At 39.8% G+C, this 15,819-nt stretch overlaps 1 protein-coding gene across 3 annotated transcripts in view; it reads right to left on the bottom strand.

The window, feature by feature from the left end:
* Window positions 1-2,743: 2,743 nt before the first annotated feature.
* EXPH5 (exophilin 5) overlaps window positions 2,744-15,819 on the bottom strand; it is a 34,875-nt gene continuing 21,799 nt past the window's right edge. For all 3 annotated transcript variants that reach the window (XM_069014319.1, XM_069014310.1, XM_069014313.1), the window contains 3 exons: window positions 13,339-13,387; window positions 11,657-11,783; window positions 2,744-10,086 (listed from right to left, as the gene is read on the bottom strand). In XM_069014319.1, coding sequence (XP_068870420.1) covers window positions 4,757-10,086; window positions 11,657-11,783; window positions 13,339-13,387 — 5,506 coding nt within the window. In that variant the 3' untranslated portion in view covers window positions 2,744-4,756. The remainder of the gene's footprint in view (window positions 10,087-11,656; window positions 11,784-13,338; window positions 13,388-15,819) is intronic.

Below are 15,819 nucleotides of genomic sequence, written 5' to 3'. Positions count from 1 at the left end.
GCAAATGTAACAACAAAGTAATTTCATGGATTTAAAATGTTGGGATCCAAGTAAAGAGGGTAAAACTCAAACGATTTGTCTCCTAAGGTTGTTCTATCATTTTTACTACTTGCTGCTACTAGGAAGTATTTCAAGGTATGAGTAGATGGGAGGGCTTACAAGGCTGTAGGAGAATTAAATGAAGCTTCCGGGCAAGCCTGGATTTTCACATGCAAAGCAATGAGAGCACAAATGAATTCTGCCTGGTTTTGAATAACATGAACTTCAAGTCTCTGTGCATATAGACCATGAAAAACAGGTTCCTTGAAGGGGGAATTACCAAGTCTGGCTTCCTCCTTGCTTTTGTCTTTAGTCTCCTCAATTCCCTCACTTCAGACAGCCACAGATCTCCACCAACATACCATGTGTGATACTCCCAACAGGTGAGAGAAAACTTGTGTCATGTTGCAGAGTACAGGTGAGAGCTGAGGTCAGGCAGGGACATCAATCTGCAGATCAGGATCGGTCCCTGTGAGGGAAACTGGGGTCAGACACCATTCTGGGCTAGCTGCCTGTCCTGGGGATGTCACCCTGCAGATAGGGCCAGACTCAACAGGGTGGGCTGGCCAGGGAGGGCAGTGGAGAGGTGGAGACCAATGATCTGTGCCATCAGTGGGGCAGGGACTGATGGCTCCAGGCTGGGCTGAAATGGTGTCATGAGCCATGGGCAGGGAGAGCGGGGGGAGCCCTGAGGAGGTGGGGGGCTCTGGGCCTGATAGTGCTTTTGGGCCCCTGTCCCTGGGAAGGAGCCACCCCTGTTCTGAGCTGGGACCAGCTGCTGGGACCAGCTCTGAGAGAATGGCCCTGGGGGTCCTGCTGGGCAGGGAGAGGGACATGGGCCGTCAATGAGCCCCGGCAGTAACAATGGCCAACAGCAGCCTGGGCTGTATGAACACGGGCAGAGCCAGAGGTCAAGGGGAGTCATTATCCACCTCCACTCAGCACTTGTTAGATCACATCTAGATCCTGCATCCCGCCTTGTGCTCCACAGTACAAGACATCAATAAACTGGATCAGTTCCAGGGGAAGCCACTGAGATGGCAGAGCTGGAGCACCAGCTCTGTGAGGAGAGGCTGGGGCAGCTGGACTTGTCAAGCCTGTTAAGAGATACATTCGATGAGGGGGTGGACCTTACAGAAGCCCCCAGGAAGATCATGAGATGGTGCAGGGCAGAAGGATGAAAGACAACTGGCATGAGTTGAAAGAAGAGATGGTCACCCTGTAATGTGTCCATGTTACAGACTGAGGTACAGGTTGCCCAGAGAGGCTGTCCAGTCTCCATCTTCAGAGATTTTCAAGCCTCAACTGGATGAAGCCTTGAGAAGCCAGCCCTGACCTTGAAGCCAATCTGCTGTGAGCAGGAGGCTGCACCAGAGACCTTCTGAGGTCACACCCACCCTGAGTTATCCTTTGATGAAACCATGAGATTTCTGTCCCTTCTTTCAAATGTCATCAAGATGGTAGAATGCTCAAAGATCATCTGGGCACATGGATGACCTACTGGGTGGACAGAGGTCTAGACAGATAAACCACCTTAGTTCATAAACCATGTTTCCTTCTGAAGCCAGGCTGAGGGACTGCATCAGTGAGCTCAGGTACCACAAATCCTGGCTGCAGTAATTAAGGCTGAAAGACCGTGATGAGTCTCACACACCATTACAGGCACGTGGCAGCCAGGTTTCTTTCAGGCCTAACTGCAGCTGAAGGGATTTTCATGTGGAGATCATCACCTTGTAAAACTACTCATCAAACACTACCCTTGGCCCCTGCATGGAGTATTGGCACCTCAAGGCAAGTTGTAGGCATACGGCTCTCTAAGGGCTTAATATGTCTACTGTAAAGATTCTACCACTGACAGGAAACTCTTTGTGTGCTGGAGACTCATCAGCTGGCAGGACAGGAGAAGGCAGCACATCCTTCCTGTGCAGGACGCAGGCCTGAGCCCAGCAGCTGATGTGGCTGCTGGCTACAGCTGCAAGACGGACCAAGACTGGCTGCCCTGCTCAATCCATGGCTTTGTTGGCATCAGCACCCTGATGATGTTGGCAACCATATTAAGATGCTAGATTTTTTTTTTTTTTTTTATAATCTATTGCATTCACAGCAAGTGAAAAACAAATGCAGTACTAATACTTTTTTTTTCACGTGAATGCAGAATTTATTTCAAACAAATAGTTTTAAATATGAAAATCCTATAAATTATCAATATTTATAGAATATATCTTTGCCAAAGAAAATCTTGGAAGAGTTGAAGTGTCAAAATTGCTACAATGAATGGAAATGATTGCTACTCAGAAGGTATTTCTCCCTATGTTTTCATGCAATCAATTGTTAGAGTTCAGTGAAATTTTAGTTTACAGATCCTCAACAGGCTGCAGTCTTCCACAACTGATTTACAATCAAAAGCAGTTTTTACTTGCTTACATTAAATCATTAAATCAAGCCACCTGATTTTCTGTCATACACAGCATAGCAAATGAAAAAAATTTATGCCTGCAAGGTGAAAACTTAATCCAACTACTGTTGAATGGGTAGAAAATACTTACAAATAAAAATGTTCTAAACCATCCACCTCTAGTCAAGAAAAACTGTATGACCATTTACTTCCTTTGTAAACATTTCTTTTATTATTCTTTACCTTATGTAGCCTGGTATCCCAAATTTTTGGATTAATATATTTTTCAGAAATGTACAACAGCAGAAATTCCGCACAGATACTCAGCTGGTTTTATTGTCTTACTCTACAGAATCCTGTACACAGAGAATAGAAACATTTACAGAAAAACATAATTGCTCCTTAGAATACCACATTTTACAAGACTGCAATTATACAGTAGTCATTTCATTACAGCATTGCCCATGTCAGCATATTCTTATATCCTTGTGAAACAGGCATGTCGTAGAGGTCAATTCTGACTATAAGTATACAGTTTATGTTAGTCCTTCTATGTACAACTAAAGACAAATTACCCCAGCGTAAAATAATACTTATATATCAGTACAGATTTGAACTACAGACCCACTTCTTTAACGAAGCTTACAGTATGAAAAAATAAGGATACCTCTTACCTACTGTAATATTTTCATCTTTTAGTTTCTTGTGGAGTAGTCAGTGATACAAGCATAGCTTGTTTTGTGTGAAAGATATAATTTTAAAATACCAGTATACTGTTCTTTGAGTTAGAAAAATATAGTTATATCCTACAGAAATTTTATATTAAAAAGCATATAAAAATATGGACCATCACTTCAGACCATATGTGAAATTAGAAATTAAGTAGAAGAAAATGTATAATTATTTTTAAATATATCTTCTGGCTCAGTGAGCCACTTCTGATTTTTCATAAAAAGAGAACAAAGCTTAGTTGGAAATTTAATGGCCAGGGACAAGTTTTGGCTACTGAGTAATAATACTACATTATTGTTGTGGCTGAAGAAGAGCCAATGGAACATGTTTACAGCCGTTCAGTTTGGATGATAAAGAGTACTGTGGTCACAGCAGGAACAGTTGAAAAATACCAAAAAGGGATGGTAAGCAAAGGGAAAAGAGCCTTTCCTACTGTTTTTTTTTTTTTTTTTTACTTTGCATGTAAAAAGCTACCAGTCTGTACTACCAGTGTAGTGGTGCCCCAGCCAAATGCCCTCTCAGGCTGCCCCGGGTGCTGCTGCCCTGAAGGAGCCCAGTGGATGCAGTTGCCTCATCCTGAGATCAGCCAAGCAGAGGCAGCTGCAGAACTTTGGGACCTCACAAGTTGTTTTGGTTATCTTCCCACAACAACTTAAGATTCAGCCTATGAGGTTTATATAGGAAATCAACAGGCTGAATATTTTTATATTTTGAATTGTTGAAAGTGTCTCACTGTTAATCCAAATTAACCTGTTTCTAAGTCAAAGGCAGAAATCTGGCCAATCATGTCAACTGTAACCAAAGCTGTGCCAGTTATGAACCTTCCATGTCTGGAAAGCAGATTTCCATGCTCAGCTGTCTTTCTTTCGGTCAGTTTTTAGTGCTGTACCCTGTGTTGAGCTTTTTCTCCGACACTAGAAATACTTCTGCAACTCACATTGCTCACTGCTCTTGCAATGCTGGAAAGTCCTGATGTGGAATCTGCCTCAACAGCAGAGCAGAACAAATGCCACCAGGGACATTACTGCTACACTTCCCAGGAATGCAGAAAAAGAACATTCATACAGAATACGCTGTAAAAATTTAAGAGGTTTCATTTTGTGAGGATATTTGTTCAGTGAGATGGATTAGCGTTATCATGCTTGATAATGAGGAAGATCAGAGAAACAGCAAATTATCAGCAAATTAACTTCTTAGTTTTCTATTAAGTTCTGTAAGAAAAAGCAGCTCAAGCTAGAATTTATCCATTCCAGCACTGTGTAGCTGGCAGGAACCTAACTACTGCTTGCTGACTCAGAGGAAAGCCATTCCTGGACTCACACTGCCCAGAACTCCACAGCTATTTACCTTCTAGTATTTGGGGAAGGGATTTTTTAACATTGTTTTTCCCTGCTAAGAGAAACAGGAATAGTGAAGCCACACATTTGATACAAAAGTCTAATGCTCAGCTAATATAAGATACTAACTCCCTTGAAACTAAGGAAGCTGTACCGATTTATAGCAGCACAAGAATGGACTCAACGTATTTGGCATGTTTTTGCCTGCCCAGAAACTACCACGCTGTCATGCCCTCTTAGTACCACGGTCCCTTCATAGCTCTGATTCTTTATCTATCTCATCTAGGTAATATTCATCATCGGTGGTGGTATCACTGTCTGAGTCCGAATAAGCGGCTGGGTCTTCCACGTAGGTATCAGTCAGCTCTCGGGGCGACGAAGCAGCTGATGACATTTTGCTCCCAGCAGAACTCGAGCTCAGAAGCTCAGCCCTGTTTATAGAAGAGTTCTCTGTATCTCTGAAAGCGCCAGGGTTATTAAGAAGACATGGTCTCCATAATCGCCCTTCTGTGAGTGACCTCTTGATATTTTCCAGGAAAGCCAGTTGTTGCTCTTTGCCAAATATACCAAATTCCACAGACGGATACATTAAATTTCTAGTGCTGTAACATTTCTCATCGTCTGACGCCCAGTTTTCATTCTCGTCACAAGACAACAGCTCTGAGTAAGATTTAAATCTCTTCCCATGTATGCCATCTTTGGGTAGAATATTGCTTCCTGAGGCAGAGGTCTCAAGGGAATCTCGAGCACAGATGCTCTCAGAGAGGTGACGCTCACGCTGACTTTTCGCATGGCTCTTGCGCAACCGATAGCTATTGAGGTTAGCGTTTTCTAATCCAGTAGGCTGAAAGGCATTTTGACGCTGACCAAGCACTGTCTGGGAAGTCAAGTTTTGCTCTGGACATGTGTCTGCCTGCAAGCAGTTATTTACATAGGTGTTTGAGTTTTTGTCAGTTAAAAGTGGCGAGGGAGGAGCGCAGGCATGACTGCTAGCTCTTCCTTTCTCTTCATCCAGTGGGTATGAGGTAGTAGCACTAGGAGTGATGGGCTGGCTTTTGCTTTCTAACCCGAGATCAAGCATTTGGGAATTCTTATTTCTCATGGTTACTGCTTTATCTGGAAATAGGGTTGTGAGTCTTGGCCTATTTTCCACTTTCACTGCAGTTTTTCGAGGACTGATGGCTTCCTTCTGGGTGTATGAACTTGTAAAAGGCCTCCTTTTGGTGTTAACAAGCAAAGAAGGATCATTCTGATTTTCAGTCTTCTTATTCTCAGCTGTTCTTGGTCTTGGCAAATTCTTATCAGAGTTCAGACTGTGATTCTGATTTTCATTGTCCAACTCCAGGAATGGCTGGTGGGAATCCATTGAAATCAATGAGTCAAGGGACATGTTGACCTCTAAAGAAGTGGCACTTCCATCATTCTGTGAAAAAATGTTACTTATGTGTGGCTTGGGGGGTAAATTTTTACTTGAAAATTTACGACTTGTTTTGTAAACAGCTGCCAATTTATTTTTAATTGAAGGTCTGTTTTTCCTTTTTTCTATGTCTTTGACTTTGTCTCTTGTGCAGTCGGAGAGAAGTTTGTTCTCATCTTCTGCACTCTGTGTTATCTTCTTATCTTGTGTAGCCCTGGGAACTTTATCTTTAATGTTCAGGTTGCCTTCACTACGCCTCTTTGATTCCTGAAAACTGTTGTAAACTTTACCCATGTGAGAACTCTGTGAGTTTTGCTCTTTTTTAATTTTTGAATTCTTTACTTCATCTGTATCTGTGCTAGTCACTTTGTCTAGCTGAAGTAATGGATAAGCACTGGAAGCTGTGCTCACCTCAGATGTTTTTCTCTGAGACTCTGGAAGCACTTTGCTACAAAAGTTTAAACCATTTTCTTTTTTTCTTGAACTGTCAGCCCTTAATTGCAGTCCATTAAATTTATTATTACACAGAGGGGTAGTTTGGTGTCGGAAATTTACTCTCTGTTTAACTTGGGTACTATCTGTGTACATGTCTTCCATGGGAGTAAGTGGCACATCAGCATGTGCTGTGTTACCACTCCTTCCAAGGGAACTCTTCTCTCCAGAGCGGAGGAGTAAACTGTTTAAATTTTTCCTGTTGTTCACTTTTGGGGGCTGAGAGCAACTTTCAGAGCTTCCCTTCTGTGTAATATTTTTATTTGTTGAAGTAGAATATAAACGATTCTCTAAATGTCTGCCTGGCTTGGGAGGGGTTGATAAAGTGGACATTAGTGGTGTGGCTCTTTGTAAAATTTCCTTCTTTTCTTTCAGATGTATTTCTGCCTTTTGGCTGCTTGAAGCATCAGAAATGACCTTACCTGACTTAGCTGCTATTGCAGTGGGTTGTGGGCCACCAAAAGAAATTTCTTTTGTCACCACATCAGAAAGCACATTTTCTGCTAATGAAAGGTATGCTGAATTTTCTTTCTTGTTAGTTACCACACTCACTGACTTCTCAGAGCTAGGGGATAAGTGAGAACTCTCCTCTTCACTATCAACAGCAGTTCTTAAATTCTGAGGTGTGACCAAAACTGAAGATACTTGATCAGAAGAATATGAAGGCACCTCTTTTTCTGAAGTAGTAGGGAAAAAACCATTTGCTAAACTCACATGATCTTCATTTTTCTTGTTTTGTATTCTTGGTGACTGAGCATTTTCTTTGGGACAAGGTAAATCTGCATCCTCTGAATTATCTCTAAAGAGGCTACAAAATGTTCTTGAATGCCTCCGTGGTAGTGTGTAATAAATTGAAACTAATTCATGATACTTGACATGATCTTCATCAACACAAACTGTAAATGTGCTTGTGGTTTTATATTTCTGCAAAAAATTTCCCCCCTCCTTATAATCTGAAAACACAGAGGATTCTCTTCTACTTAGATGTTTACATCTGTCTGTCAGATCAACTGATGTACTACTACTTACTGAATCATTCATACTTTTGGTTAAAGGACTGGGGTAATCTTTATTACTTGTAGCAGCATTTAATGATGCTGATGTTAAAAAGGAACATTTTGGGTCTAAACAAGACACATCTCTTTGATTAGAATAAAAGGTGTCAGCTCTATGTGGAGTTTCAGACCTCAAACAATCGTATGTTGTTCTGCTTTCTCTAGGTAAAGAAATGGGCGTATCTGACATAATACTGCCTGCAATGCTAGCTGATTTTCTAGGCAAAGTGTAATAAATAACAAGGGGGTCAGAAGATTTGGAGCTGTTCCTGCCAGGGGAGCCAGTAATACTGCAGCTACTGGTATGTCTTGGCGAGCTGTCTTGCTTGTGAAACCTTCCGACACAAGGTGAAGTACTCCTCATTTTTCCAGTTCCTTCTTCAAGGCAAAAATAACTTAAACTATTTTCAGAGGTATTGGGGTCTCCATCAAAACTATGCATATAAATACTTCCAGAATTTCCATTATTTCCATTTGGTGGAGAACTAGCAGTGAATTGTCCATTACAGTCCTTAGTAACTAAAGTGCTTGCATTTTGCAGTGTTTTCTGTGAAATCTCTTTGCTAACACCTGTTCTGCTCACTTGAGCTGTTCTTCCCTCTTCTGCTTGAGATTCAGTAACTGTGCAATTTACTGAAGAGCTAGTTAGTGTTCCTAAGCATTGAGAATTGTCTTTATGAGAAAGTGCTTGTGGAGAGCTTTTTGAGAAACTAGATGAGCACTCAGGAGGACAGGACAACATGCCTTGACAGCTTGCTAATTTTTCAGTGGATAGAGCAGAAGTAACATTCAGTAGTGAGGACTGTCTCTTTGGAGTAGCTTCGTTAAGGGCTTCTGCACTCCAGTTACCCTGTTTGACGCTCTCTCTTTGTGCTGCATAATGCAGATTATGTTCCCATTCTTTCTGACTTGGAAGAAAAGGTGCTTTCCTGCTCTTGTCAGCTGGGGAAATACAGAGAGGTTGACTGAACACACTGTTGGGTGGGCAATCATTTTCCTTCATTTCCAAATTTCTTTTATCACCATTTGATATATAAATTTTTGCAGTATCTCCTCTGGCAGTGGCTTCGGTTTGTCTCTTTGATGTCATTGTGTTAAAGAGAGATACATCTCTTTGCCACATGGCGGAAGCAGGGCTGTTAGAGGAAAAACTCTGTGCGTTGATGTAGCTTGTATCTGCTTGTTGAGGAACTGACTGTAACAGCATGTCTCCATCTTGCTGTTTCATACATTCAGCCCTTTCCAGGTGTGCAAAGTCTGCCTTAGTACTCCTTTGGGTAACGACAACTGAATTCCTGTTCAGTCCTGTAGGTTTTGGTTGGTCCTTTGAACTGGGAAAGACTGACTCATCAGTTCTGATACCAGATGAAGAAACAGAAGAGTTACGACTTAGCCAAGGCTGACAGCCCTCAGTGAATTCTGAAAAAGTTCTGTTTGCAGTTCTTGTCATCCTTTTGATACTTGTATTTTCTGGAGAGTACATGTGAAAATCGTTCTGCAGGTGCTGTGAACCAAACTTGGCATTCTTTGTATGTGCCCACTGTTGGTCATTTAAATTAGCCATAAACACTTCAAAGCTGGCATCAGGGGAAACAAACACTTCATCATTGTAACACTGAGGAATATCAGCCCAAGAAGGATAGCTGTCTTTTCTTCCATAAGAAGAATTTTTTTGGTTTGCATACAACTTGCCATGAGAAGAGGTATCTCTGTAGTAGGATCTAGAGAGATTATTTTCTGATTTGTACAAAGGATAGTTTTCCCAATTATCAAAGGGCAACGGAGAAGTAGCTTTGTCAGGGCAACTAACTCTGCTAAAGCAATTACTGCTTGAAATAGATCTTCTATAGTGGTGTTTTGAGTGGTAACTTGAGTGCTTCTTAGTTTCTTGTAAAGAGCTGGGATATCTACCATAGTCTGTAGCATGAAACTCCATCAGTGATTGAGTTCTAAACATTTTTTCTGGAGTTTCTTCAGAAGAGTCTGGTGTGTTGTTCCATACAATGGAAGACAGAGGAATTCTCTTTGGGTTCTGTCGACCAAACCTTGGTACAAAACCATTCTTGCTCTCCCTTGCCAATGGATGCTGTAAACTAGATGCTGATAGCTGATCAGAAGATACTGATGATGGACATCTCCGAAGGGAACATACAGAGTAACTTCTGCCAGCTGTATCCCTGTTCATACAACTCTTGTGCCTAAATCCACTGTTCTGTGTTACAGAAGGAGGATATAAGCTCCCTTCTGAAGACCGTCCGAAAGAAACCGAAGACAGCCTCCTACGGTGCAGACGAGGATTTCCATTGATTGCATCACCATAACTGCAATCTTCTTGAAAGGCTGTTTGGTGCCAGTTTATATATGCACTGTGTAACTTCCTTGGTCTGATGAAAATCTTGTGTTCATCTTTGGCCCTTAGTGTTCTCAGTCCATCTGGGAAAAATGTGCTAGGCATGTCACTCCAGTCATTTCTCTGTTGCCCCCTAGTAGCAGTCTGCCTCTTTGAAGTAGGGAATGCACTACTACTTTGGACATTTGATGCACTGCTAGTAGAAACTGTCCTGTCCAAAGGGTCTTGGATTTGTTCCTGGGCCAGCTGGTCATCCAGATCACTTAGAACTGCACAGAAAAAAAAAAAAAAAAAAAAAAGATACTTGGTTTTGTTTTCTTGAATAATCTTCTGACTATTTATGTTAAAAGGTTTCACGTACTACATTAATAATCAGAACTGGCTTTAAAAGAATTCAAAACCCTTCCCAAACCACACATTCTTCCTCCATAGGACCTTTCAGCAGTCACCCATTATAACTACAAGAAAAAAAATGTTCTCTGCCATGACTGCTCTTTATGTAAATGTTAGTCTTCATGCTATTCAAAAGAAGAACAAAACAATTTGAAGTCTGAGTTCTCACTCACACATTGTATATTTGTGAGTGTGTGTGTGTAAACCTTCCAAATATAGTTTGTAAGCAGAAAAATCCCTGAAAAGAATTCACTAGGTAACCATGGACCTTTCTGCATGTTCACAAAGCACAGTTATGATGTAACTGCAAGAAAACAGAATCCTGCAAACCATCAAACAAGCATATTCAGTAGTCTGGCGTGTCCACTGTTTGTTTCATTCATAAAAGAAGTTCTCTTCTGAATTGTAGTCTATTACACTTAATTGAGCACTGAAAATGGCATTTTCTGGATAAGAATGGGTAATTAGTTAGGATTCAATCTAGCAACAGATACATATTTATATACATATATATAGGCAACCTCATGAACTGGAATTAAACATTATATAGCTCAATTAACCAAGATATTCAGTCAGAAGACTGACAGCAATGTACTAAAACTATTTTTATTGTCAAAACAAATTATGCCTTTGCTAATTGTCTTCTTCTGGTATTTTGAAAATACCACACATAATATACAATGGATATGACTGTTTTGTTACAGAATTTCCTGATCCACTTAAGTACGTAAGACTGACCAATCAGTCATTACAGATCTGTGCTAACAGTACAAAATCATTAAGAAAGCATTGATAAGGATGTATAGTTGGAATAAAATGTGATCCAAAGGTACTAAAATTCTCCATTTTTCTAAGTTTCTCTTCAGGACACAAAAGAGAAGACTCCTGAGAAACTCATCTTAGAACAAGAAAAAAGATGACTTGTTTCTGAGTCTTTCATTGGGAGGACATGAGCCAAGCTAAAAGAGAACCTGCAACTCTTGACTGGGACTATAAAGGCTCCCAGAAAGCTAACTGAATGCCATAATGCATCTTGCTTCTGTGGTTTGTGGCTTTACAGTTTTTAAAATCAGCCCAGTAATTCATCATTATCAAAATCATGCATACAGGAAACTGGGATAGAATTCTCACAGAACCACATGTCTGCATCTAGAGGGTGCAGTGTGGGCTCCCGACAGAAACAGCAGGGAGAACTGTACACAGCTCCATGTGACTCTTCTGAACTGCGTCAGTATGAGATAAAATGCATTCTAAGAGCGATCAGCGACATCTCTTGAAGTCAATGTTGGAGTAGACATTCCGCAGTCAGATGAAGAGAACAAAAAGTAGCCACTCTGCTAGAAATGAGCCACGTCTATAAAGCTTGTGCTTTTGCAGAAAATTCTCTCAAAACACAGTCACTTCTGGTGACAATACCATCAGAACAAAGTAAGGACACACACTTACCACTGAAAATCTCCTTCTCCAGCTGTTCATTCCATTCCAGTGTACTTTTCTCCATTGTTTCATTTTGGTTTGTATCAAAAGAATGACCGCTTGTTACAGCTGACTTTGGGGAATTACACATTTCAGCCTGTTAAAAATTGTAAGGTAACTTGGTTTCAGTTCTACATGTGGGTTCAAATCACATTTCACATGTCACATCACAAACTGTGTCACAAGTCCCAGAGGTGAGCAAACTCTGTCAGTCCACTAAATAACGTATTATTAAAATACATAACTGAGGGTTGTAAAATTGCATGCATTTTATAGACTTCTACACATATAATAAGGAGAATTACTCATCTTGTCCTCATACTGTAGCATGTTTTGGATAAGGGCATAGTTTACTTATTTTATCCAAATGCACCCTTATTGCACTGTATTCCTTATTGCATTGTATCTCTCAATTTAGTTTTCCCCCATCACTTCTTCCTTGACCAGTGTATTTTAAAATTCACATGTTGACCTCCCAACAGAGATTTAGTAATTTAACACTACAGTCCATTTTCTTATTGCAAGACAGCACTTAGTGGTAGAAGTGGGGAAAATGTCATCCTATTCCCCATCTGTGTTTGGATCACATGTTAAACTGGAGAGGTTCTGTCCCACCCATATTTCTCTCAGCTCACAGTCTCAGAGGGTAGAAGTGCAGACAACTGTTTAACTCCTGAATTATTTTAGCTGACACTCTTTCTCCTTTTTTCAAAAAAAACCCACCTTACTACTTTGTTGTTCACCATATTAATAATATTTTACTAGTCTAGCTATAATACAGCTTTATATTATATGTTTATATAACACACAGGATTCTCTGATAAGATCTTTGCTCACCCATATATTAATATAGATTATCCCTTTGTTTTTGAAATATGAGAGAAGGGAGGTGGCCAGTTTACATCCTCTGTGCCTTTGATTATATACTGTATACCTTCTTAGTCCCCTCTGTGCTTATACTACCCAACTGAATATGAGGAAAACATGTTAGTAATACAGGGTAATAAAGTAATTAAAATAGAAAATATAATCCTTGGAAGAAAATCTGTTATTTCAACAGCATGAACTTAAATTACATCAGAAATAAAGCTGTTGTTTCATCCTTAAAATGAGCTTGTGCTTATAAAATGGAACATACATCCAAAAAAAAAAATTCCTACTTCAAAATTTACATTTACATGGTAACTCTGTGCATGGAAATGTTGCAGAAGAGGTTCTACCCTACTGCCTGCCCAAGCCAGCTACTCTTTTTCATCCTTGTACAAATGAAACGAAACAAAGTAAATACATGAGATTATTGTTTAGTGTGAGTTTTGATCTATTTACAGGTTGGTTACAGTTGCCAAGATATGTGAGCATCTTGACCTAGGAAAAGATCCATGCAATTATTCTGTCATTATGAAAGAACTGAAATCTGGCAGAGCTAGACTTAGGGCCTAGCTAGGAAGGCTTTGGACTTTCATAGCTAGCAGGCAAGCTCATTCTACTACATGCAACAAGTTCACAACACAGACATTTTACTCAGCATTTAAAACAAGAACTGCAAGAATACTACTTAAACAGATGTTAAAGCAGTGGCCTAAACCACGGGGACTAGTTTTTGAAAAATCTGTACTTAAGCATTGCAGACAATAAATTGATAAGCTACTTACCGTTGCCATTTCTTCCACTTTTGAGGATGGGCTAGCAGAACTGTCATATCTGCAGGGAGAGGGATTTAAATGTTGGCTTTGAAAAGGAACTTGATGTAATTTCATCAGGTAGTGAATATCCATCAGCTTCTCATTTTAACAACTATTGAGAAGCATCTGAAGAAAATTTGCTCTATGAAGAATTCATCCTTAACTCCCCGCCCTGCCAAAATCCTGCAAAAATAGAGTGCTGGGAAAATGTACCATTCAGTTTGGCCTTGTCAGCTAGCAAATTTCATAACTGCACAGCCCAAAATGAGCTCAACCTACTGACATCTCAGTGTCTTCAACAGCCATAAAGTAGTTGTTTCAATCCAGCATTATGGTAAGACGGCATTCATTCTTTTTCCAAACAGCAATAATTTAGTAGGTACTACTCATAGCCTAAGTTATTTACTTGTAAATCTCTGAGTGGTTTGCATCTGCAATTCTATTGTTTTTCTCTTCCATTTCACCCTGCTCAGATGCAGAGCTGTGCTCTGGCCCTGCAAAGGAGGAGAGACAGACAGCAGACTGTTTTTGGTGTGAACTTTGGAACTTGCTGCTACTCACCCAAAACAGCCTTTCTTTACCAATTTTTAAGACATGGTAGAAGGCTCATCTGTTTTCCTAAGCTATTTAAGACTGCAAGGGCTTGGCAGAGAACTGGCTCGAGTGTCCATGAGTAATGCAGTGGTTAGAACATGCCGAGAAACCCTGAATATAAAAAGTACTCTGTTCAATGGGGTGACTTGCAGACAAATACAAAATAAACTAAAGAAACAAGAACAGGACTTGACTTACACTGAGTCTATTCGAGTCTGCAGATCCTTATTTTACAATTAAGCAAACCCGTCCGTTCAAAAGCCCTGAAAGAAATGTTGTTCAGCCTGTGCTTATTGCCAGTTCTTCCTTGTCTCAGAAACTGTTTTTTCCCAGGAAGTTAATTCTTGAGAGAAAATGAAGTAGGGAAAGATGGTTCTGCTCAGTCCTGTTTGTCTCAAAGTCTTTATGAATGACCTTGTTCTTAGGCTCTTAAAAGCTCCCTGTGCTCAGGTAGACTACTTTATTGTGCTTCAACAGCAAGTATAAACCGGCTTGTTGGCAAGTTCTTTGTGGCCCAGCCTTTCCTCCTGAAGTGCTTTGTCATTTGTTTGCAATGTGCTTGCAGGCAGGGAAGAACAGTTGAAAGGTGCAATTTGTTTTTGCTTCTGTAATTGTGAACTGTAAAACCAGGATTCCTCTCTGACACGGGGTCCAGCTGAAACCAAACAAGCCTGTTGACTTCAGCAGGCTTAGGATTTGGCTAGACAGTCTGATTCTGAAATTCCTAATTTTTCCGTGTAGCTCTAAATAAAAACAGCCATTAAATCAGTGGGTTACTTCTCCCTTTGAATGAAGTTTACAGAACCAGAACTCAGAAATGTGTGTAGCTCTTCCTTTAAACTTAATAAAGTTGAATATGTTTTAATGCTTTTAAAACAAATTAAGAACGAAACTTGGTTTCAGAGCTTTTACAATGATTTCCTGCAATTTAAGTTCAGTAAAATCCTGTGGCTTAGCAAGTTACCTTAGTTTTACTTATACCCATAATAAAAATGCAAAAACTTTGTTAGAAGCTTTCTTCTTCAGCTTTACTGTGCAAAGCCACTCTTTGGCAAAGCCCAAGAGAGCAAAGCTCTCCTCACTTGATGTTGTATTAATTACTTCTTGCAATGAACCTACATGAAGTAGACATGTTAGTTAGAAATGTCAGTTAGAAATGTCTTCTGATAGTCTAGGCAAAATTTAAATTTTCATTTGCACCTCTGGCACTATTCTAAATTAATCTGTGTCTTTATTGTCACTGTTCTCTCAGAAATAACTGGTCACTGTATCCTGCTTTATTTTTCTCCTTGCTAGCTTATACAAACAAGGTTATTTTAATCTTTTCACTATGCCAATCTCTTCATTTCCCAAACTGCCTCATTATTTTCTACGAACATTTTTAAGTTTTCCAGCATTTCAAAATTAAAGTTTTGCTTACTTTCAGAGAAATATTGCTTAATTTTAGGAAACAGTAATACAGTTTCTTTTTTGGTTAATGATACTGAGCACTGTTTACATTATTTTGCAGACAATGCATACACACATACTTGTAAATACTGTCTATTATTCATAAACAGGAAAGAAACTAAATTGATGTTCAAGTTCAGAAATATTTGCCATCTGGAAAATACTACTCAGTATGGAAGAAAAGAAATTAAATTTTATACTTTTCCACTTACATACATATGTATCTTTTTTATGTAAGATTAAAAGTAAAAGATGACTATCACTACTGGTAACAGTAATAAAAATCCATGAATTGAAATATGCTGCAAATTAGTATTTCCACAGAGGCAAGGCACCTGTCTTCCCCAGGCTACCTTCAAGCTGTCTGATGTCAGTATAATCCATTTTCTTCAATATTATTCTTATCAG

The sequence above is a fragment of the Aphelocoma coerulescens genome, chromosome 1 (assembly GCF_041296385.1).
Source record: "Aphelocoma coerulescens isolate FSJ_1873_10779 chromosome 1, UR_Acoe_1.0, whole genome shotgun sequence".
Classification (NCBI taxonomy): domain Eukaryota; kingdom Metazoa; phylum Chordata; class Aves; order Passeriformes; family Corvidae; genus Aphelocoma; species Aphelocoma coerulescens.
Note: the sequence above shows the minus strand (reverse complement) of the source record. Positions and strands in the feature narration are given on the sequence as shown.